The sequence below is a fragment of the Cardiocondyla obscurior genome, linkage group LG15, assembly GCF_019399895.1.
Source record: "Cardiocondyla obscurior isolate alpha-2009 linkage group LG15, Cobs3.1, whole genome shotgun sequence".
NCBI classification, from domain to species: Eukaryota; Metazoa; Arthropoda; class Insecta; order Hymenoptera; family Formicidae; genus Cardiocondyla; species Cardiocondyla obscurior.
Window position 1 is genome coordinate 736,795 of NC_091878.1, and position 23,707 is coordinate 760,501.

Below are 23,707 nucleotides of genomic sequence, written 5' to 3' on the forward strand. Positions count from 1 at the left end.
TGGCAGTAAATTAAGCGCGACAGGGCGCAATTTACATTAATTACGCTCGGTCATATCGGTTGAAAGGATAATGTCCGAAGTATTGCTGCGAGATAAAAAGTCGCGGAATGTCTGCAAAGGTAAGTAACTCGCAAAGACGGTCGTAAAGAGTGAAAATAAAAATTCTTTTATAACCGTTGGTACAAAATTGAAACGACGAAAAAATCTATGGTTAAAAATGTGATATTTTATCAATTGATTTTTATAAATTAATAGATATCGTGCAAATTAATTATTTTATTTTAAATAACTTCTTATGCATATCTTGGACTACATTTTTATTGTTATATTGTAATGTTGTGCTAATGTTGAAGCAAAATTATACCTTTTAAGAATATTTATTTTAAAATGTTTGACTTATTGTTCAGTTATATATCGAGTAGGACTTGATGTCATCAATCTTTCTAACCTCTCTCTCTCTCTTTTTCTCTCGATGTTTTGCGGCATCGGTGGCGCCTCGAGTCAGAGAGCCCAACTCGGAATCGCGGCTTCCACGCGTTCACATGCAGAGGCTCGTCCGTGTGAAGCCAGCGCTTCGGTTGCCGTCGGATAGAAGAAAAGGCCAGAGCTATACCCTGTCTGGCCTACTCTTTCGCGACGTCGCCGGCAGTTATCGCAGATCAGTTTCTCGGCAACATCGGCGAGTTATAAGAAGAGAGCAGACATATATTCTTTATTCTCTCTTTCTGCGGCTCGGTCGGTGTCGTACAATCGCTCTCGACGCAGTAGCCCACTGTAATCTTGATGCCTTCATCTAGTCGAAGAGATCAATTGCGAATAATACTTAAACTTAACAGTAAAATAAAAAGATTTTGTAATGATTGTAATTTATATTATATTTTGTAATTTATATTATGAATAAATTTCCATATATATATAAAGCTGTTTTTTATTGCCCTTGCGGGCTACACCCTATCAAGGCGTACCTATCCCGTTCTCTCAAAAAATTTTACTGTTAAGTTTAAGCATTATTCGCGACGTCGCGAAAGAGTAGGACAGACAGTGCTCTGGCCTTTTCTTCTATCCGACGGCAGCCGAAGCGCTGGCTTGACACGGACGAGCCTCTGCATGTGAACGCGTGGAAGCCGCGATTCCGAGTTGGGCTCTCTGCCTCGAGTTGCATGGTCGCAGAATTTTCCGCGATCATGCGACTCGAGACGCCACCGTCGCCGCAAAAACATCGAGATACGTATCTTGACTCCAGATTTCATTTTAGTGGCATGGAAAGCTGTAAGAGTTTCGAAATTAATTAAGTTATTTTTATTAGTTACTATTTTTGGCAAAAATAATCTGCTGATTAGTTTTCGCATAAAATTATATGCAAAGATATTAATGTAACTGTTAATCTTTAAATAATTAATGCACTGAACTGTAAGTTGATTGAAAAAATAATTAATTGATTTCTTTCTTCTATTTTCGCAAATAGTCTTGTAAAATAAAAATAGTTTTAAGTGAATTTGTGCTGAAACTGCAAAGTAAATGTGTTTATTCGCAGAGACAAATAATGCAAGACGGGAATTTGATTCTCTTTCTCAGCTTTGGTAGACGAGAGAAAGAAAAAAGATGTAGTGCGTCTGTATCGCAGCAAACTGGTATTTTGCCAGCTAGCAATCGTGCAAATCGATGCTCCAATAATTCAATGCTATTCGAGCTAACGGAATGCCGTTACCATCTCTGATCAGCACAGCTACTATATCGTTAATTGAAGCCAAAGATACAGCCAATTTTTGTTTGGGCAGGAACACGCTCGTCGTTAATTAAAAAACAATATATTAATTCCGAAATCCTAAAGCACGATCGGATTGTGGAAGAATTTGCTGTACTTATAAAACTTGTAAAATCAGGATGATAAATAGAAAATGAACAAGAAAAAGTAAGTTTATCTTGCACGTCGAAATAAATTATGCCGACGATGAGTGACAATTGTCAAAGTACATCATGAACTATTCATTTCTTTAATTAAAGATATTAAATATTAAATAAAATTATATTTATAAAAAAAATTACATGCTAAGAGAACGTAAATATTAAACTGCATAACCGATCAAATTGCAGGCGTTAAAAATAATCTTCATGCAGGATGCTTTGACTGGTATTTCGAAAACGTTTCAAAAAGGTTGCGAATTAAATAAAAAAGTAAGGCAGACGTCTTTTCCAATTTTTTACGAGTATATGCTCGATGTTTTGAAGTAACTGTGACGTCGTTAAAATTTTCTAGAGAATCTGGAACCTCGGCCGCGCCGGGTGCCGGACGGCGTCGTTCAGGAGACGTTCAAAAGCGAAACATGCCGAAGAGGCGTGAGCAAGATACAACGCGGCGCTTTCAAAACCGAGGAAATTCAGTGAAAGAGTCACTTGTCCAGTGACAGTGCTTTTGAGGTTAGTAGACCGCGCGGGTACTCGCGCCCGTGCGCGCGGCAGGTCCCACCGTAAACCTTAAATCGCTATTTATGACCATATCGGCGTATCTTTTTGTATAGATACTCGCTCAATGGCGTAGACCGTTTCCTCCTGCGAAAAGCGAGGGACGCTAAATGTCGTCGTTTATCGGAGACTGAAGCGCAGAGACCAAACTTCGTTCTCGGACCTCGAAGCTCTGAAAAGGTTTCCATGTTCTCAGCTATTCCCGCGGGATGATGCAACGTTATCTACCTTCTCGGTATACTTGGACATTGCGCTTTGTTTTGAGCGTAATGCAAACGTTCTCCAGGCTTTTGCTGTTTCAGGACTAATCGAGTTAACGCGGCTAGGCTACGTCAATGGCGGGGTCCCCGTGACACAGATCAGCGGCGGCAACTATAACGGTACCCGCCGGCGTGACCTACTCTCGACGAAGTTGTGCTCTCTCGGTCCTCTTCCTCCTTCGTCCTCTCTTCATTTCGCACCGTGGGCTCTCCTTTCGTCCAGGGCCGAATATCCAGCAGGGCCTGCACGGCACGAACGCTTAATCATCGTGCAAGGTTATCCACGAAAGTCCGCAAGACAATCCCGCATACGGATGCCTCTCCACTTTTGTAGGAGAGAAGGTTTCGCTGTCTCTCTATTATCAAACCTGAAAATAAAAATGTAGTTGGTTAGTATGTATCCAGAGATCACATTATTATCGTAACAGCATTCGATAGGTAGTCCTTTTTTGGTACCAGTTATCAATTAGTCTTTTTTTTTCAGCTCTCTTCTGTGCGATCAAGAGGCCTTGTTCGAACGATCATGGACGTCGTTCTGTTCCGGCAGAGCTCAGAAAAGCCAAGATGTGGGCGAGGCGAGACGATCGGCCGCCACTGCCGCGCGTATAGCATCTTCTCTCCCGTACGCCGACGGGCTACACTTTTTCTTCCACGTGAGGAGCATCGCCACGGGTCGCCTCGTCGCATGGGCGGACGGTCGACCGGGCTGATTACGGGCAGTAATGAAAGCGGCCTGCTTGCACGCGGTGGATAGGCAGGTGCGCGACGCCGTCTTCTGTCATGTAGTCTTCCTTCCATCGGTTTCCGTCGCAAAGTTCTTCGCCGTATCTTCCACGCTGAGAAGCCGTCAATGAGATCGACAACCGCTATCGTCGTCGTTGTTCTTCGCGCGCCCTAACAGGGTGACAACACGTGAGTGCGAGGAGCACGCGAGGATCAGTTTAAAGCGTCGGTCGTTGACTATCACGGGTCCAGCCGCTGGACCAGCGAGCCTCCCGCGAGTTATGAGATCGATCGCACCCTTCGTCCTTCAGGTAAGCGCTTGAATGAACGGTGAATGATATATCATTTTTTTTTCTTTTTTCTTTTTGTGCTTTTTTCGTTAACGAGAATGATTAAGAGTCTTCCCACAGCTTTCTTCAGACGGATAAACTAAAAAAAAAACGAAAATTATACGTTTAATAAAGAAATTTAATTGTATTAAAGTAATGAAAGAATGAAGATGCTTCATAAAAAAATTTTCAGTCTTAAGAACACTTATAAAAATTAATGTATCTATATTTTAAATTGCCAATTTTATAAAATTGCTAGTAACGTAAACGCTTAATTGATTTCTCTTCTTGTTTGTCTTCTTAATTAATTTTTTGTTAAGTTAGGAAGTAATTCGCCCGGTTAAGTAATAAGAAGTACGTGCATTACGTTTTAAAACAGTTGATTACGCGTGTTGCAGGTGATTGCATTGCAACTGACGAGATGCCAGGGTGGCGGTGGCGGTGGCGGCGGCGGCGGGCCGAGCACGTTCGGATACGACGCCTCTTCGGCCTGCAGCAAGCCATACTCGCGCACGGGTCGCGCGCACCACGAGGATCTACCCTGTGACTTTCGCCAACAGAACTGGTGCACGATCGCCGGTAGCTCTTATCCTTGGTACTTCGTCTCATTTGCGCTTCGTCTCTTCCGCTCCTAGCGACCGATCTCTCCTCGAGACTTTCGCCCGCCCGACATTCGTACGCTTACGCGCGCGCTCGATTTGTCGGCGGCGAAAGTTTTGGCGTCGCCGGTCGTTCAAGTAAATGAATCAAAATAGACCGAACAATTCTCGATTGAAATCTGTAACTTTAGATTAATATTAAAATTTCTTTTTATTAAAATTAAAGAAATAGCAGTAAATTAATTTTCGTCGATTAATTTCGTCTATTTGTTAAGAAGATATTATCATCGTCTTTATTAATACTCAATTGTAAATTGTATTTTTACATTTTTTAAATTCTTAGATAAGAAAAAAATTGTATTGCCTTATATTAATTTTTTTAACGCAGTTACGTTTCTGTTGCTCGGTCACAGGCACGCGGTACGTCGGTTTGTGCAAGAGAATCAGGGATTAATGAGACGTATGTATGGTGACGAGAATTACATCAGTGTTTTGCGAGCGGAATTCGAAAAGAATGACATCGAGCTAAAATACGATGAGTACCATAGTCACTTTGCCGACGATCTAAGGTAACAGATAAATTTCTTTTAACTTTGATTGTAGTTAAATTTTAGTAGTAGTAAAATTTTATATCTAAGATTTGCGTGTTACGATTTTCAGACACTTTCAATATGATGATTACGAGTTTATGGACGACGATCGAACGAGACTTAATGAATATGAAGGCCGCGGATTTATCAGCCGTTCTCTTAACGATCCCATCGCTAAACGAATGAACAAATTCTCGAAGCTCAGCGAATACACCAGGCCACATTTCAGACCCACCGAACGGACTACCAGTACGTCTACTCCCCCAAGCACGACTACCTCTTCAATTTCGTCTTCGACGTCAACTAGTGCCACAACAATCCTCGTTACACGTACGGCGTCCTCAACGACGCCCGCGTCTACAAGCACAGAAGAGTTCAAGACTGAAATCTTTACAAGTTCTCCAAAGTTTTCAAATGCTACTGCTAAAATTACTAATAGTGATCCTACGGTGAATAACACAAAGATAACGACAACGATGACGACATCGTCATTGTCATCATCATCGTTATCGCCACCAACACCCTCGCCACCATCATCGTTATCGTCATCATCGCCATCGCCATCGCCATCGCCACCGCCAACACCATCGCCATCGCCATCAACATCGTCATCGTCACCGCCATCTCCATCTCCATCTCCATTGCCATCGGCATCACCATTACCATTACCATCTTTATCGCCGTCGCTATCACCATCGTCGAGCGTTATAGTGGCTCAGATCGTCAAGGAACAAAATTTCAGCATTAACGAGATTCCAGGACAAAATGACAGGATCGATGAGGATTTGGAAGAGCTTGAACCAGAAGTGGTATCATATTCAGAGAAAACAACGAAGACAACTCTGGAAGAAGACACAACTTTAGAATCAGTTGAAACGACAATGGATATCTCTACAGAATCACTAGTCAATGAGGAAGACGAAGAAGAAGAAATTTTTGACGCTGCTACAAAGATCACTTTACATGAAGAATTAATAACCTCAGCAAGCCACGAGCAACAACAGTTCAGGCCGCGTCCGGAATATCGACCTACAAGCACAGCCGAAACATCGACGAATACTGGAGGACAGCTTTATCAAGATGTTGCAGCGAAAGATCAACAAGTGTTGAAACTTAGAGGAATGTGAGTATAATAATCGGTTTTGAAAATCTTCTGTAAATTAAATTATTTAAATTAAGAAAAAAAAAAAAAGTTTATCGAACGGAAGATATGTAAAATACAATGAAATTAATCATTTTATACAGAAATGCCTGTCCTGTCAAAGAAGAAGTGGTTGCGCCCTTTTGGGCTAATAATACTCGCGGCGAAGTACTGGCGCTCCTCAATCTGTATCCCTTTGAACAGTATGTGCATTGGGAGAAATGCACGTAAGCGCTAAATATATTAGTTCAATCTTTTATATGGTATTATCATCTAATTTTGATTTCTTTTTCTACAATTTTCAATTTTATTACAGGCACGAGAATAAACAAATGTATTGCCGAGAAGGATGCAGATGTGAGCAGCAATATCGGCTACATCGGTTGCTGGCTTATGATCCCAACAACGAATGCCGTGGCATTTTTAGCGATTGGTTTAAATTTCCCAGCTGTTGCGTCTGCCGTTGTTATGATCTGCCGTTGGAATTTCGGGTGACGTCGCGTTCACCACGTACTTCACACAAACGACGAATTAAGGTGCAATTGCCAACGCGGAACCGTTACCCGTGATCTAATTGTTTTCTGGCTGGCCAATCGCCAAATAATGTAACTTGTAAGTTGAGGGAACCTCCTAAGTATATATACATTATATTTAAAAGAACGAGAAGTATTTAAAATATCATGTAAGATATGTATGTACGTACATCCATAGTTCATTGGTGAAAATTATTAAATGTATAGCAGTTTTCTTTAATGTAGAGAAAGATTTAAGTGGTATAGGCTTTCTAAATATCTTTATATATAATATAATTTAAGAAATAATGAAACTGTTATATATTTTTAACAACAGTTAATTAATATAATTGTTTTGAGAGATTTTTAAAGAGATTATATATATATATTTATTCTAGTTACATATCTTAAGCGTAGTTAGAGTAAATATAACTTTATTATGCAACAATATGCAATACGTACTCTTGTAATAGATGTTAAAATATTATATGTAATTATATAAAAAAAAATATATATTTGTACTCGACATAATTTTATTGCAAACAGGTAAAGGCTCGTGAATGAAATATACGCCATTTTTATAATTATTAATACTCATTATTCGCACCAGACATAATCTTGTATTAGTTAATGTCAAAATTTCTGTCCGGTAAAAAGCACGCTTGTTTAATTGTATTCGACTTTATTTTCCTTGCTCCCTTTACATGTCTCCGACAACGTTGTACGTTCTTACAAAGGAAAAAGATTCACAAACAGTAACGATCATTAAAATGTTAATACTTGGTTTTTTTTCTGTTTTTGGGTGTTTGTGTAGCGTTGAATATAGCTCAATAATAATACCGATTATCTTGTCATACATTCATTATATGGTATTAGAAACGTTATATTTTTTTATATCCCGTTGTAATATGTATGTACATATTATATATAATACATATACAGGATGTAAATGTGTGTTTTGGATCAGATCGATATACGATCCCGTTGTATATTCTATAAATATACGCATTTTACGTACATGTATGCATGTAATAACGTTACATATGCAAAAAATGTAAGTATATATATTAATACCAGCTAAAACATTTGGTATCAAAACCATTGCAGGAAGAAGAAAATAAAACGTCTCTGAAGTGTCTCATACTTAGTTCACTGAAGCCCTGCTTGTTAAAATTTAATAATATCGCATCAATTGCCATTATGCATTATCGTGCACAACAAAAGAAAAAGCAACCTTTCTATTGTCAAACTTTTCAGAAAAATTAATTGAAATGTGAGCACAGGGCGTCGGTGACAAATAAAATGAATTATCGGAGTTTAAAAGTTGGCTTTCATTACACGTAACGTAAATTGATTTGTAAAATTATTTTTAAAAATCGATAATATCGTAATAAATTCTAATTACGAATGAGGAGGCAAGATTCGCTTTCTCGTTTCTTGTCAATGTGGCGAAAGAAGAGCAAAGAGGAAGACGCGATTCTACAACTCAAATAACGGAAAGACGTTTCATTTTCGTAGTGTAAAAATTGGTCGGGACAGATATCCCGAGCACGTCCAATTCATTTGTTGCACCGGCGAGATAGTTTTACTTTTAATCAGATTGTCTATTCCACTTTCGTTCCGTCGAAAGAGTCAATGCCGCTTTTCGGCCGTGTATACCAAATTCGTATAAAAAATATTTCTATTTCTTGGCACAATCGTAATCTCCGTTCGCACTATGCTCATGTACATCGTGTGACGCATATCATTGCACACAGTCAATGAGCCTAATTGTCTAAATGCTTTATCGAGCTGCCTATTCAACAAATTCTCTTGTCTGCTAACGAAGTTAGCAATAAAGTATGTAATTGCATCACATATAATATATCAATCCCTTCGCATATGAATAAAAATATCCTTTCCCGGATTTTTTTTTTTCAAACACTACGTATGCCATAAATATAATCTTTCAGAAATTCACAATTTAATTCAGCAGTATTAACGTTAATGCATTATCAATTAAAAAAAAAAAATAATAATTTGCTGTACAAGATAAAATTAAGAAATTTCGATATAAAAATCACACCTTTTATAAGAATTGATTTTGTTAAGCTCAACAAGGTAAACGTTTGTATTCGCTTTTTAAAGTATCTAATTTTTTTTGTAATATAAATTTTAGCACTTGTAAAAATGTGAAACTTACTCAATTAAAGTATCGAATTAATCTTTATATAATGCAAGTGTAAGTCGAGCATTGGGTATAAAGTTTTGCAGTCGTTAACTATACTATGCTCCTGAGAAGTAAGCAGTGCTGATCATCAAATAACAATTTGCAAAGAGGAACGATGAGCCCGCCGTGTAGCACCGACGTAATGAGCAATCGTTCGAAATTTCATTTTATATTTATACAATAAAGTTAGCAAAAGATGTGACGTCTTGTTACCGAGATCGATCGTGGCAGCGCTCCTTACTTTTATTGCTTTAGCGTGTCTCGAATTGTCGATCGCCGTTGCTTTAATCGCCAATAAACGCAAGTTCATAATACGACGATGCTTCATGTAGCGCGAACCGCTTATACCAGATTAATTGGAGCGGAATACTGTTGCAAAAAAGCACAGCTGATGCGAAGGTAATCGACTGTACTCCGTTCCTTTCATAACTCGCGATAACACTGAGAGATTAACGTATGCACGCGAAGAGAACCTAAACTTGGCTTTCCTCTGTTTGCAAAAGAGACAAAATGCGAGGGAACGGACGTTCAGAAATCATTGAAGGAAAATATCACAAAAGCTCGAGTGTCGCAGACAATCCTTTAAGGATTCTCTGAGCTTTTCGGAAACATTTTCTTTAACGATCCCTAATTTAACTTACGTCAAAGTTCACGCTCGCGTTTGCTTCCTCGCACGCAGCTAGAAAAACATTTGTTTCGTCTCTTATTACTTTCGCCTGCAAAAGTAACGATATATTCTATATAATTACAGTATATTCTCTTCTTAATTATACGTGAGTGTCCTCGTGTTATCGGTTCACGATTGATTAAGACAGCTATATCGACGTGAGAAATGAACGCACCCTGCATATCCGATTAATAATTGAGTTTGTGCAATCGCGAAACTCTTCGTATAAATGGGGAATAGCTTCATACGAGAATTACGAAGATGCTTAATACGTGTCAACTGTCGAATTATGCATTGATTAATATCACACTTTTAAGCTACGGACAAGTATCTTTCGCTTAGTCTAAGAAACCTACTAACCGACAAAATGATGCACCGCCGTCATATCAAAAACGGAAACGCGCGTCTCTAATAATGCACGTTCTCTTAATAATGATTGAGAAATAATACTATTATATGTTCAACATTTCTATAGAGCATTCCCTACGCCTCAGAAGTTCCAATGATTGCAATTTCGATTTTCCTGTTAAACAATCTGCAATGTTAACGTTCTAGTAATCATAGGATATCATTACTTGAATACATCTTTGGTGCGACGAGTATATACACCTTAGAGCAAAAAAAAAATTAAAAAAAAACAGAGCTGCGTGCATCATTTTGTTCGATTTACGGTCACAAGTAGATACAAAGTTATATAAACCGACAGGACAGATAGATAATACGGCGAGGAGACAGTTGACTCTATAAGAACGGCGACAGACAGAACTGATTATCATTTATCGTGGGTTACGCATCGGGCGATTAGTGCAATTCATTCAGGTGACGCATGCAAGTTGCTCGTCATAGAAAATAGCGCAGAATATTAATAGGGACCAGCCGCACGCTTCCACTTGGTGAACGGGATAACATTCGATTTTATAAAGTAGCTTGGAACACATGGAACGATTACTGCAACTTTTGCTATTTCGAACTATGGAACAATTGTCTCGCAACGATCGAAACGTCATTAAGAGTCATTAATTAACTTGGGGTGCTTTCCAGCAATGTACACAGGCGACACTGCGTAACACACAGGCACACACTGTCGACACTGCGTCTCTTAATTGAAAAGCACCCTTAATTAGTTTCGAATAATTGCGATTAACAGTACACTCGCTTCGCTTGAGCTGGATTTGACATGTCTCCGGAAATCGGTGATCTTTATCTTTTTTAACTTTGCATATATTAAATTAACTGTTGCTTCAAAATTACGTGCTTACGATGAAAACTATTGAACGTGCGTTGTTACACTTTTTTTTTTTTTTTTATAACGTACATGCCTATAAGTATTGCCCAAAATATGTATTTCATATGTTGTATATGTATATATGTATGTAAAAGGATTATTAAGTTGATATGTCATCGAAGTAATATACTACATATATCACAGTGCTGTGATTGAGAGTAATTGCAACAGCTTTAATTCTTTCTTTTTTTTTTTTCCTTTTCTTCCTCATTTCTCTGCCCTTGTTCTTGGCTTTCAAGTTTATCTTTGATATCTTTACTTCTCTATTGAAATTTTGTTTTCGTAATACGACAATCATTCAAACATTTTTGACGGAGAGCAATGTCCGAGGATTCGAACCCTCGATTTAAAATAGCCAGTTTTATTCGTACATATGTCCGCCCGTTACGTTTTTTTACTTTTTCTTTTTTTCGTACTCGTAAAAAAATGTTTCCTTTCGGAAAATTATCTCGCTAAAAATTGTACAGATTTTTATGTTGTCCGTTCTGCTTGAAACTTTTCATATATAGGCTACAATTTTTTTTCTTTTCTTTTTTTTTTTTTAACATTTTTGAAAATTTGTTTCAAAGACACCAATCAATGTTTTTGGTCCCTCTGTGTATAATTAAATACAAGCGCATCTTATCGCATGCGAAACATTTAAGAAAACATCAATTGCGCAAGGCTCTCCCCGAATATATCAAAAAGTATATCTATATCTACCGCTCTCTGTATGTTAAACGTGCCGCGCTATTACCCGAGTACGAATAAGTTTAATCACAATCTTTAGGAGTTAGTAATCCTTTAGTTTTTGGTCTCGCTCATGGAGATAAGAATACCAGGAGGGAGCGTAAACTGTACTTGAGAGCGAGGGATATGAAGCCAGAGAGGTGAGAGAAAATCACCCGGCTGCTATCTTAGTTGTTAATTTTCGTTCCTGCAGACTTCATTTCCCTTGCCCTTTTGGCTTCACCTCCGCAACATTACGCTTCCTTCTGGTATTCTTACCTTCATGGTCTCGCTTCTAACTTACGTCTAGATATTGTCTCGTTGAAAACAAAATTTCGCGTAAAACCAACTAGCTCATTCTGCATTTTCCTTTAAATTCCTTTGTTCTTACTCTTTTCTACGTGACACTTCTAAATCGTCGATTTGTTCGCACGGACGATTATTATTCGTATTATCACAAGTACCGAACTGCATTTAATTGCATCGTGAGATGATTCATAATGAAAAGCTGATTTTCTCTTCTTCCTTAAGATACGGATATTTACGAATACATTTTAAGCATCCTTATTTACCGCGTTAAAAAAATCACTTCCAAATTATCCCCGAAGCGCATCCTATCAAATTACAAAAAAAAAAAAAAAAAAAAAAAAAAAAAAAAAAATTTAAGATTCAGGTACAGATACAATTAACTCATATACGTACTAAACAATCGTAAAAATTAATTACATTGATTTAAAAAGTATCTCTTAAATCAAATATATATCTCGGTACTGTAGAAAAATCGTATTTACAAATAATATTATTAGAACGTACAAAAATACGTGTATACGCTTTCTATAATACTCGCGGATCTCTCGCGATCCACAATGCATTTTTAAAAGTACACGCGTGTAATTCGGACTCGTGTAACCGCATCATATGAAACGCCTATATATAAGCTCGTGTAAGAATAGATCACTTAAAAATAGACACAATACAAATCCACAATGATTTCAATTTTAGATGACAAAAAAGTCAATCGTACGTGTCGATTATGATTAAATCGCGAGTGTTAATTTCGATCTTATCGACTATGTTTGGCTGGTAAGTATTATAATTTGATACAAGTATTTACAATTCGGTTAACAATTCTCCATCCATTTATGGTCTCGCATGAATTATTTAATTTTATCTATTTTAGCCGCATTTCCCGTTGCATTGCTTAATCATACGCAATCCGAGATCGAAGCAAATTGTATTGTTTGCTATTTTCTCAGCCAATTAATATGAGCAAGTAGTATTTGAAAAGGCAAGCATCAATTTCATAGCATTTTATGAATATTTTACTTGTAATATTTTTGTTCAAAAAGTCAATTCCCCCCCCAAAAAAGCACGAGTTACATAATTTATCAAAACAAAATTTACTTTATAGCTTCCATAGATTTAAACTTCTATTAATTAGTCAGTAGTGATCACAGATGAGCTATATATTGACACTGATGCGGATAAATGCAAAAAAAAAACTTCAACCATAAATCAGCAAAATAATAATTCAGTTTTCATGATAATAACTGATAAAAACGTGACAAAAATTGAAATACTGGTACGTACCTGTTTTTTACATACTGCGATAATTCAACGAGTTAAATGCGCCAAAACAAAATGGTTCGTTTTATCACAACCAAATTGAGCGATTCTTCGTTAAGAAAAAACATCCGTGAAGAACGTATACTCCTTCCAAAATCAAGAGACCATAAATAAAAAAAAAACTGATTTTGCACAGCGATTTTCGCATATGCATACACGACGTAAGGGCCCCCGTGGTGGAATTTAGATTGACTTCCACTGCGGCTTGTGGGGACCCCCCCTTTTGTGTCAGGGACCTCCTCTAGGAATCCAAAGCGCTTTGCTTTGTTCATCATCTACCGAGGCTTTCACCTGCGTGCATATATACGCCACATTCACGCCCGCCGGAATCACAGCTGAAATATTTGTATAGTATAAATATATATTATTAAAACTAGAAACACTATTTACTTACCGGAAATATACTGCTTGTACTCCGCTTCTATTTTGAGCGCTTGTTCAAACATCTCTTTCGCAGCTTTTGTACTAATTTTGTCGCTTGGATATCTAGAATCCTTTACCTCCTTAATTTGCGTTCTATCCTTGAATTTGAGTAATAGAACGATAGGATAAATTTGGTGCCTATGAAGCCTTTCGATGGAAGCCATAGATACGTCCAAAATACAGTGCGTATTCTACGAATATAAGTAAATGTCGGAATAATTAATTAAATAGTATCAATTATTTTTTATAGTCTAATATATGTATAATGTCTATGGCGATATAATTAATATACATATATCGTATTATTATTATTTCATGATACAATTTGTTAAATTACCTTTTCGCATAAATCTTTAACGGCTTGTACTGTCGTGCATTCAAAGTAGCTGCCTTTTTTCCTATAATCCACGTACAGCGCGTCGCGTAATCCTTGTTCCAAAGTCGACTGAGAACAATGCATTGCCTCCGCTAGACATCTAGTAAATTGACCCGAAAATTCTTGCAACAGTTTCGTCACCACGCATTCGCTAAGCGGACCGACGATCATCACAGGTCTCAAAGTAGGATCTGTTATTAAAAATAAAAATAAGAATTATAAAGGCCTATTAATATATCCATTAAAAGTTATAATTAACGATACGTACAATCGAGTCTCTCAACGCGCTGATAACTTGCTGGAAGTGTATCTTCATTTAACGTTCCACTGTCACTGTACCATCCCAAATTGACTCCCGTAAGATGCGATATTTCTTTGCAACTATCTCTACTGCTAGATGACCGTTGTTGCTGTTTTTTCCGACGGAAAAAACTTCTTCTCGCACTAGTATTGCTACGTTTACCAGTGTCTTGTTCCAAATCACCCAAAGACCGTCGTAAAAGTAATTCTTCTTCAACTCTAAAAATTAATATAATTCTTAATTAGTATTGTTATTTAATAATCATTTTTTTTTTTTTTTCTTTTTATTCTTTATTCTTTATTTTTTAATCTTTTTTTTTTATTTTTTTTTAATTTATATATTTTATTATCTGTAACTACATAAATATAACTTACTTAAATTTGCTGGGAATTATTCCGCAAGTCTGTCTACGTCCGGTCTGATCAACTATCCATGCACGCCAGTGGCCAGGTGTGCCATTAAACATTGTATTATCCACGTACAAGATGTCATCTTTACTAAATCGCAATTGTAAGCTATCACCCACTTCGCCAGTTCGATCAAATAGCGCCTTCACGTAAAAACTATCGCCTGGTTTGTCTTTCACTTCATTATACCGGTCTGGCATGTACTGAGCAACCAGCGTAACTTTGTCTGCTGGTCGGGCTAGCTCAAGCGCTGCTTGTTCAGCGGTCGCCTGTTTCAAATCCACGCCGTTGTACTCCAGAATTCTGTCTCCGGCGAACAGCCCAGCTTCCTCGGCGAGACAACCCGGCTGAACGGAATGCACAAAAATACCAACGCCATTTCCTCCTACCAACGATATCCCAAGATTTGAGCATTTTCTGGTCTCAATTAACAGGTATCGTGGCTCACCACTCGGTGGCGGTTTTCGATTTTGTTCCTCCTGCGTGGGACTTCTCATCGCGTTTTGTCGTTGCATTTGCGCGCGATTTAGTCGATCCAGAGTTGCAGCGCTGCGAAGCTCCGGTTTGCGGATATTGAAGGACGCGTCCAGCGATGCAGAGGGCCTCATCTCGCGTTCCCGTTCCTGGGTGCTTCTCACCTCCAGCGAAGCGGACGGCCGCATGTCCCGTTCGACGCGCAGCGTGCTCATGGTCGGCGCAGCGGCGGTCGTAGTGATGGTGGGTGGTGCGGTGGTGGTGATGGTGGCGTCGCGTTCGGGTTCAGCGGGTTCCAACGTTTCCACCGTGCTCTTTCGAGGTGCTTCCGGACTGTTGCACGGCGTCGGCGAGCCGCTGCGACTTCCAGTTGCGGCTCCGTCGCCGGCTTCCGACGAACTCGAGGACGCCGAACCTTCTAACTCGGTGTATTCTTGCAAAGAAAAATGCAAGTTTTTAAAAACTTACCCCAACAACGTCAATGATAAAAGTGTCAAAATATCCTGAAAAATTACAATGAAAAGTTTTTCAAATTTTTGTACTATTGACGGCGAAAAATTGAGGAAGAGAGAAAGACAAAGAAAGGACGCATGAGTCATGCTTTTTTTTTTTTTAAATAGAAACATGCTAAATTCCAAAAAGTGCACTTTCTTTTTAAAGATTATTTTATCTTCTTTGTGCAAAAAGACTACTCACTGTCCGGGCTATACTGCACCAGCATTGTAATCGAGTTACCGCACTGACGTAGAACATTGGCGGCCAATTGGTAGGTCGCACTCCGCATATTTATGCCGCAAACTTCTAACAATTGGTCACCAATCTGTAGACCGACTTGTGACGCTAAACTGTGCTCGTACACGGTGGAGACAAATACACCACCGCTCTCCAGACACGAGATTTGGATTCCTAGAGGCTCCACGGACTTGTCTATGTGGACTCTACGCAGTTCTCCAGGCGCCGGACGATTTTGCGAGTAACAATACTCGGGCATACTGGCGCGCTTGTTGCTACTACTACTTCCCCTCACGGTGCCGCCGCTACTCCCGATCCCGCTGCTACTGCCAGTACCTGGACTCAGCACTTCCACGTGAAATGTCGGCATTGGGCTGCCACGTTCGGACGTCCTTTCTATGCTACCAGTGGATAACTTGCCAACACTATTTTTCGACGTGACGCTGGTGTTCGACGGTATGCGGATGCGTTGGTCTTCCTTCCGTCCCGGCAAAGTACCGCCTTCGTATCCGTGCCCGTAGATAGATGTGTCACAAGGTATACCGAGCGGGAGTGCACGTGGTTTGTGATAATGCAGATCTACGGAGGGCATGTGCAGGTGGCCATAAGAAGTCGGGGTCGTCTGTGAAGGTCCGGGGCTGTACGGGGGCTCGAAACAGTAGGTACGCGCGTCAGGTAGGCCTATAGACTCGCCCGATTGCGCCGACGGCAACGACGGTGGCGAGGGATATCGCGAGGGTAAAGAGTTTTGGTGCTGCGAGGGATGTGGATGCAGATGATGCAAGTGCGACGACGCGACGTACGGATGATGCGAGGAAAACGGAAAGTTACCGGGTGCCATCTGCTGTCGCGATGTCGGCCCGCTGGTGGTCGACGCGGCGGACGTGGACGAGCCACCGATGCCCGACGAGTAGAGCTGCGAGTGAACGCGATTGTGCTGTAGCGTGTCCGTCGTCACCTGCGTGTCGCTACTGCTTCCAGTCGTGTACTTTTGTGGCCGTTTGTTCACGAAGTACGAATCGACATCGCGGCCGGCACCGCCAGACTTGACCGAGAAATCGATGCTCGTCTCGGACGGTGCCAGCGCGGAGCCGAGTCGCCCAGTCTCCGACGCGCTGCTCTCGAACTCCGTCGACGGCGGCTTCTTACTGCCGCCATCGATCGGGATGTCTTTGAACTGCACGGCCGGCGTGAACGACGGCTTCTGGCTAAAGAGCTGTCCGGTCTTGGTGAAGCTCGGTAGAGGGGTCTCCACTGCTTTGTAAACGGTATGACGATTATTGACATTGGAAAAATTGGTCAGGGGGATGGGGTTGGAGATACGATTATAACTATAATTGTCATATTTTGGTGGATGCAGGAGAACACTGAGGGGAAAACGTTCTTTCGATTTGCGCGGGTGCAATATAGTACCGGTCCCATTTTGTATGAGGGGTCCGCCGCGAGCCTTCGGCCACGTGCCACCATTCTTCTCAATCTTCTCCGTGCCACGGCGCTTGCTCCTCTTTAAAACGCCGTTGTTGCTGTTGCTCGCCTTCTTGTGGTAGCTTTCGATTACCGAATCCAGCTCCGCTATCGCGTCTTGCTCCTGCTCGAATGTGTTCGGACTAGAATTACGATGGCCCTTCTTCTTGCTGTCATCGCGCTCCTTGCTATGCTTACGACCACGCACTATGTCAATCTTCTCCCGGAAATTGTCCCACGCGTTGCTGATTCCACTCGATTTCTCACCGCTCACGGATTTCGCGGCTTTATAGACGTTACGATCGACAAAATTCGACAGATATCGTCTTTCGTAATCGTCCGACGAGGCTTTTAGCATCATTCTCTCTTGCTCGGTTTGTGAGCAGCTGTTAACCATTTTTTGTTTTTCCACAACAAAACTACCGTCTATCGCTACCGTCTCCGAACTGGCGACGGATGGTACCGGAATACCTTTCAACGTCGTAATGGTCAATACATCAACGGTATCGTCATTTAAAATAGCCATCGCTTCGTGCGCTGTCGTTATGGTATCCATGGGTTTACTATTAATCTGAAAATAAATACACAAAGTTAAAAATACATTATCGTTTTTTTTTTTTTTATTTATGAGAATATTTTTTATATTAATTATCTATAAATTACGAATATGAACATAAGTGACTGTTTTGTATAACTTACGTTTAATACTCTGTCTCCCACGGCTAGATTTCCATCCTTGGCAGCCAAACTACCAGGCGATATTTTCGAAATGTAAATTCCAAGCTCTAGAGTAATTCCGTGTGGCACTGTTCCGACCGACAGCTGTGTAGTTCTCAATGATCGCCTGGTTATCCGACGTCGCTTCACAATCAATGTTGCCGGATTCACAGTGGACGAGCGCAAAGTTTCTAAGATCACGCGAGTCGACACGGACGTACAGTCGACGTTGTTCACTCGCACGATGCAATCGTTCACTCTTAATTTGCCGTCGAGGGCGCTACCTTGTGACACTTGCGCGACATAAACTCCGGTATCATTTGGATAGTACGGACTGTCGCGACCGCCGACGAGAATCAGTCCCAGATCGCCGCGATCCGAATCCAAGCAGATTCTGCCAGGTTCAACATGAATCGGAATCATCTCCCAGTCGTTACTCTCATCAATTTGTGCCAGTTGACTAGTTCGCAACGCATGATCACCAAACTCAATTTTCTCCTTCAAATCCTTCAATTCTTTCGACGCCTCGTTTCGTTGCTTCTTGATATCGTCAGAGTCGCGCAGAGCGCCGGCTAATTCTGAAACTGCGCGATCACGTTCCTTTCGTAATCTATCGCACAGAGTTCTTATGCTTTCTCGCTCTAGTACTATCTTGTCGCGTTCGCTAAAGGCCCAGTCTCTCCTCCTTTTAGACACCTCGGCTTCTTGAAGGGCTTCCTCGAGCTCCGCTTGAAGCGTATCAACACTTTTCCTGAGTTTATCTAATTCTAAATTTGCTTGCTCCAAATTATCCATGCGTTGCTTATCTCGCGTCGCGTAATCTCTCGTATTAGTCTCCTTCTCGGCTTCTTCCTTACTAACACTGTCGCGTTCGTGACTGAGTGAGTTCAATTCTAAACGGTGCTTATAGTCTCTGCTGGAACCTTCAGAATAATCGCCGAATTTCTGTCGTAACTCATTACACACCTTCAGAGCGTCGTCTCTATCTTGCAAAGCAGAAGAGATCTCTCTTTTCAGTGTCTCAATTTGATAAGATAATGTTTTTTTCTGCAAAAAAATAAAGCCGATATAATCAATTTGTAATAACATATTGCTAATTTATTTTAATAAAACTTATAACAGCGGCAATTGAAAGTTTTCTAACGCCCCAAGAACTAAACGTGTAACACCCGCAATGGCTATAATCGTTCTCTTTAATCTTGACAGTTTCCTTTTAAAATTGCGTTACGCGTAACTTAGGTATCGACAGCAGATTCGCGTGAAAGACTCGACAAAAGCGTACTGATAATCGCAAACTGACAGCTTCCAACTTGTACAATAATTTATTTCAGGTCCTTGTAATCCCGTTTCGCAACCGTTTGTGACACGCCATCGATATCAACTAAACGCTTCAACATCGGGAAAGTGTGTCAGAGTTGATTTAAAAATATCACGATATGAATTTAGTTATTGCGATAAAAGGCAAAATCAGAATTACAAGAAACATTGTACTTTCTACCGAGGGAAAGTAAAATTATTCATTTAATTACCTCATCGACGAGCTGTTTGTTCTGCGTTTCCAGATGCGTGACTTTCGTGTACGCTTGCGCGAGGTCATCGCCCAGCTTCTCGATCTCCTTGTGCACCGTGTCACGTTCACCCATGATTAAACTATATTCCTGCAGGGCGGCGTTTCGTTCCTCGGTGAGTCGTTTCATATCCTTGCTGGCCTTCATGCGCAGCATCATCGCCTGGTTGATCTCCTTGACTGCTTCCTCGTGCTGCTGCTGCACTTTAGCGAGAGCCTCACGATATTCGTTTCTCTCCCTTAACGCAATGTCCCACTGGCGAATCGCGGCGGTGCACTGCTGCTTCAGACCGTTGCGCTCGCGAACCGCGCTGTTACGTTCCTCGACAACACTGTCGTATTGCTTCTTTAGTCTCTTAGCCTCCTCTTGCGATAACTCTAGCTGTATCGATTAGATGAGCAATTTTGTATAAAATTTTTATTGCGCAGAAAAATATGCGCGCGCGACAACATCGCGCTACGGGAATAAACACTTATCGACTACTTGCCTTATTAACAGCGGAGGAATGAGACGCTATTAAATCATCGTATCGTTTCCTGAGGGAATCGTATTCGTCCTTGACGGCTTCGTATTTTCGTAACGCGGAGAGATAGTGCTGATTCATAGTATCGTTGCCCGCGGCATCGGTGACGAGCACCTCCTGGTTCTGCATGCGCTGCAATTCCGAGAGTTCCTTCTGGAGCGACTGAACTTCCCGGTCCAATCGTTGCTTGTCGTTCGCCAGATCGCCATATTTCGCTCGCAATGATGAGCTTTCTTGCGATGTAGCCTCCAGTTGATTCATGACTGCTATGTGTTGCCCCCGATAGTACTCCAATTCTTTCATAGTAATCTCACACCTGTTTTTTAGAGACTTCTTTTTACTTTGCAGCTGAATTAAAATTAGCCTGAAAGTGAAGTTTTAAGCGTGATAGAAATAAACGTGAGGTGCATGATTAAAAACACGTTAAAGTAAAATAAAATTATTAAAAAAAAAAAGAACAAAAAAAAAACAAAAAACGCACACACACACACAGGAGCTATAAGGAAAAAACGCCGAGAAAAAGAGAGAAAGAACAGAAGAGAATGCGAGTAGCAAGACTAAGGTAAAACAAAGTCAAAACAAACCGTCTTATGGTATCGGAGTGCTTATGCCTAAGTAGCTGAAGCTGATGCATCGCTTGATCACACTGAGCCTGCAAACCGTCATAGTCGCTACGACATTCGGGGCCACCGACTGGGCTTCCAACACTGCCATAGCTCCCGCTATCCCCCTCTGGTTTTATGCGACAAGTGTCAATTCCAACGGCAAACACATCAGGAAAAAAAAAATCGATGTAATCCAATATAAAACAATATAAAATGTACGTGCATGAAAATGGAGCGCGCCCGGCTTCAAATAAACTTCGCGGCAGGTAGAAAATTAAACGAGAAATTAAACGGAATATTTTCGATAAATAAAAAGATGTCGCAAATAACTGTGCATCCGTGTGGTGCGTATATACCAAAGAATCGTTCTCAAAGCATCACCACAATTACTAATAATGCAACAAGGTGTCAACATATAGAATCTATTGAAGATGTGACGTACATCAACGGGTCCATATATGCACATGTATATTTTTATAACACTTGCGTTAAAAATATCTCTTACCCATGTTGAGTGCACCATCTGGAAAAATTAATTATAAACATCTGTATTACTTCAAGATGTACATACTGATCGCTTGGTGGTGGGAAAGATAGGGCACGCGAGAAGAAAAGAATGCAAACGAGACGAGTACTAGTATGAAAAAAAAAAAAAAAGAAAAAGAAAAAAAAAAGAAAGAGAAAAAAAAGATTGTCCGAACAACGGCGTCTTGTTTCACAATCGAATTTAAAAGTCCGATACACTTGTTACAGTAGAGGGAACAACATAATCAGAGTCTCGCCAGCTTTCACCAGGAAAGAAACTCTAGGTCACGCATGTAAGCATAGCGATTCATTGTTTTCTCGGCAAACAAAGTTATTAACGATATTCCATTATCGCAAGCAACCGTTATTTCCCTCAAATCTATCGTCAGCCTTTATCGCAGAGCAAACGCTACTTTTTCTGAAAAGGAAATAGAAAAGCAGACAAAAAAAAAAAAAATCTCTACTGGATTGAGAAGACATTGTTGGCGTTTAGGCGAAAGATAAAAATAAAAAGTCGTAATTGCACATCCGAGTGCAATATCCGAGCTGGAAAGCTAACACCTCGGAGAAGCCTTGCATTTCGTTGGCAAGGTGACTTCGCGAGCCGCCGCGTTTAATTTCTCCGATAAAAATATTCACGCGATGGCGACGGCGGCGTCGAGGACGACGACGCGTCGTCCTGACGTCGCAATTAAAAATACAATGACGCCGCTGACGTTAACTGTGCCATCGCGGCGGGGAGGCGTTATCGGGAAACGAAGGCGGCCCGTTCTCTCTCACCGCCTCGGCAAAAAAAAAAAAAAGGGAGATGAAAATAAAAACTGTCACTCACCGCTACTCCCAGCACTGTCCAAGGAGGATGCACCAGAAGCCATGCTACTCGCCGGTGGGTCTCCGAGGGAGAGAACGCGGGGGTGAAGTGACGAGGAGCGTGCTGCTCTCACGTGTGTGTGTTGCGCGCGCGTGCGAGATGTGCAGGCCGCTGTCTACAGGCACGATCGGCCGTCCTCCAGCAGCGGGATCCCAAGCGGCAGGTATCGCCTGGAAAAGCGTGCCGTGCATTACCCGTACTTCACGGAAGAGCGAGCCCTTTGTAAATTACTAAGAAGCAGCCTTCGGCGTGACATTACGGCCACTCTACGCGACGGGTAGGTACGTGTGAGCGCGGACGCGCACGTACGTATGTGTCACGCCGCGGCGGTGGGTATCGGGGCCGAGCGCATTATCGGGAAAAAGATACTACCGAGGGAGATAGACGTTGCACCTGACGACGAGCGCGCGAGCGCAGTTATCCCGACGGCGTCTATGTAAAAACCTCCTCCCGCTCCTCCGCCTCGTCCTGTCGTCGCCGACGTCTACACCCCGATACACAAACACGTGTCGCGCGTACCATCCAAGAGATTTCCTATGCATTACTTCTCCCCCACGCGAGCGAGTGCGCACCTAGCAATACGTACACGAAAAGAACGTAGGAGGAAGAGAGGAACAGGGCCGAGGGAGAGGATCTCTTAGCGCACACAACCGCAATGCTGACCGTGCGACCGACACGCACGTCGGCGGCGAAGGCGGAGGGATGCGCGCCTCTCGAGCGGCGCGCAATAAATCGATCTACACCGTCGACGTCCGACTCCGCGATCTACGTCGCTCCCAGCTGAATTCCCCGGGCACTTTGGCATCCCCGACCCCTCGAAGCTCGCGAGAACAGCCGCTCGCTGGTCGCGCGAAAGTCGCCGCACGCAGGCGAACGCTACGCGGCGCTCGGATCATCGGGGCGACGGGAGAATTGACCCGACGACGATCTCGATCGTCGATGACGAACTTCAGGCGAGTCGCGCGACCGCCCGCACGCGCCAATCTACTTTTCGTTCGCCGACGGAGGCGACGCGTCACGATGACACGGAAGGCGAAATCGCGCGATCCTCTCGCTCACCTGCTGCACCAGCCAGTCCGACAATTAGCCATTTTGGTTCGCCTGAGCGCGCGCGCGCGCGCGCTCGAGTATACTTTCTCAACGCGATCGTCGCTGACACCCTCGGGCCCTCGTCCCGACGACCGCGGACAACACAGCACGAACGACGAACGCCGACTGCGGGTCTTGTCTCTCGCCTTTCGTCACGGAGAGGCCGCCGCTATCGAGGATCGCCGACTCTTGTAGTCCGCATCGCGGCAAGTTCACTCCAACTTCGCGTTGCACTCGTGGCGCAATCGTCGTCAAGACCGATTCACAAGGCGCACTATCGACGTCGAACCTGCTTCTGCGATTGGCGCGTTTAATTAGATGGGCTTTAAAGATGGCTACCTTTTTCGCACTCCTCTCGCCAGATGACCTGGCTGCCGAGATTTTTAATAATGATATAAATCAACTCTTACCGTTCCTATCTGTAAATCAAAGTAGTCATGGAAATATTCGGAGTCAACCGAGTAGATGCCAATTAGATTTGCATGCCTATTATCATTCCATATGCTGTTTGTCATTCGAC

At 41.8% G+C, this 23,707-nt stretch overlaps 2 protein-coding genes across 8 annotated transcripts; one reads left to right on the forward strand and one right to left on the reverse strand.

Annotated features, from left to right (window-relative positions):
- The first annotated feature begins 1,219 nt into the window (after window positions 1-1,219).
- Window positions 1,220-7,186, forward strand: Spz4 (Spaetzle domain-containing protein 4). 2 transcript variants are annotated; one of them, XM_070666578.1, is made up of 11 exons: window positions 1,220-1,410; window positions 1,535-2,175; window positions 2,258-2,418; window positions 2,520-2,698; window positions 2,766-3,112; window positions 3,208-3,757; window positions 4,174-4,370; window positions 4,788-4,943; window positions 5,035-6,087; window positions 6,210-6,332; window positions 6,422-7,186. In XM_070666578.1, the coding sequence occupies exons 6-11, from the start codon at window positions 3,728-3,730 to the stop codon at window positions 6,672-6,674; spliced, it is 1,812 nt and encodes a 603-aa protein (XP_070522679.1). In that variant the 5' UTR covers window positions 1,220-1,410; window positions 1,535-2,175; window positions 2,258-2,418; window positions 2,520-2,698; window positions 2,766-3,112; window positions 3,208-3,727; the 3' UTR covers window positions 6,675-7,186. The 2 variants fall into 2 exon arrangements, with proteins under 2 accessions (XP_070522679.1, XP_070522680.1); XM_070666579.1 differs by lacking the exons at window positions 1,220-1,410; window positions 1,535-2,175; window positions 2,258-2,418; ... (1 more) ...; window positions 2,766-3,112; window positions 3,208-3,757 and having other exon boundaries at window positions 4,270-4,354.
- Window positions 7,187-7,279: 93 nt separating this feature from the next.
- Dlg5 (Discs large 5) lies at window positions 7,280-23,393 on the reverse strand. Of its 6 annotated transcripts, XM_070666557.1 has the most exons (14): window positions 23,158-23,393; window positions 22,060-22,268; window positions 21,208-21,225; window positions 20,682-20,829; window positions 20,062-20,461; window positions 19,536-19,955; window positions 17,989-19,053; window positions 17,239-17,860; window positions 15,790-17,079; window positions 14,587-15,526; window positions 14,180-14,430; window positions 13,873-14,102; window positions 13,507-13,726; window positions 7,280-13,447 (listed from the first exon to the last, which is right to left on the reverse strand). In XM_070666557.1, exons 2-14 carry the CDS (start codon window positions 22,100-22,102, stop codon window positions 13,341-13,343), a joined length of 5,754 nt encoding a protein of 1,917 aa, XP_070522658.1. In that variant the 5' UTR covers window positions 22,103-22,268; window positions 23,158-23,393; the 3' UTR covers window positions 7,280-13,340. The 6 variants fall into 6 exon arrangements, with proteins under 6 accessions (XP_070522658.1, XP_070522655.1, XP_070522657.1 ...); XM_070666554.1 differs by having other exon boundaries at window positions 15,790-17,860; window positions 23,158-23,387; XM_070666556.1 differs by having other exon boundaries at window positions 15,790-17,860; window positions 20,062-20,413; window positions 23,158-23,383.
- Window positions 23,394-23,707: the final 314 nt, after the last annotated feature.

Bases quoted from the DNA above. Each gene is read 5' to 3' on its own strand.
- Dlg5 (XM_070666554.1), bottom strand. From the start codon at position 22,102: ATGGCTTCTGGTGCATCCTCCTTGGACAGTGCTGGGAGTAGCG. The intron at 19,956-20,061 runs GCAAGTAGTCGA...TAATCGATACAG, and splicing joins ATTCCTCCGCTGTTAATAAG to CTAGAGTTATCGCAAGAGGA. The intron at 17,861-17,988 runs GTAAGTTATACA...ATTTATTTTCAG, and splicing joins TGGGAGACAGAGTATTAAAC to ATTAATAGTAAACCCATGGA.
- Spz4 (XM_070666578.1), top strand. From the start codon at position 3,728: ATGAGATCGATCGCACCCTTCGTCCTTCAG. The intron at 4,944-5,034 runs GTAACAGATAAA...TACGATTTTCAG, and splicing joins CACTTTGCCGACGATCTAAG to ACACTTTCAATATGATGATT. The intron at 6,333-6,421 runs GTAAGCGCTAAA...ATTTTATTACAG, and splicing joins GTGCATTGGGAGAAATGCAC to GCACGAGAATAAACAAATGT.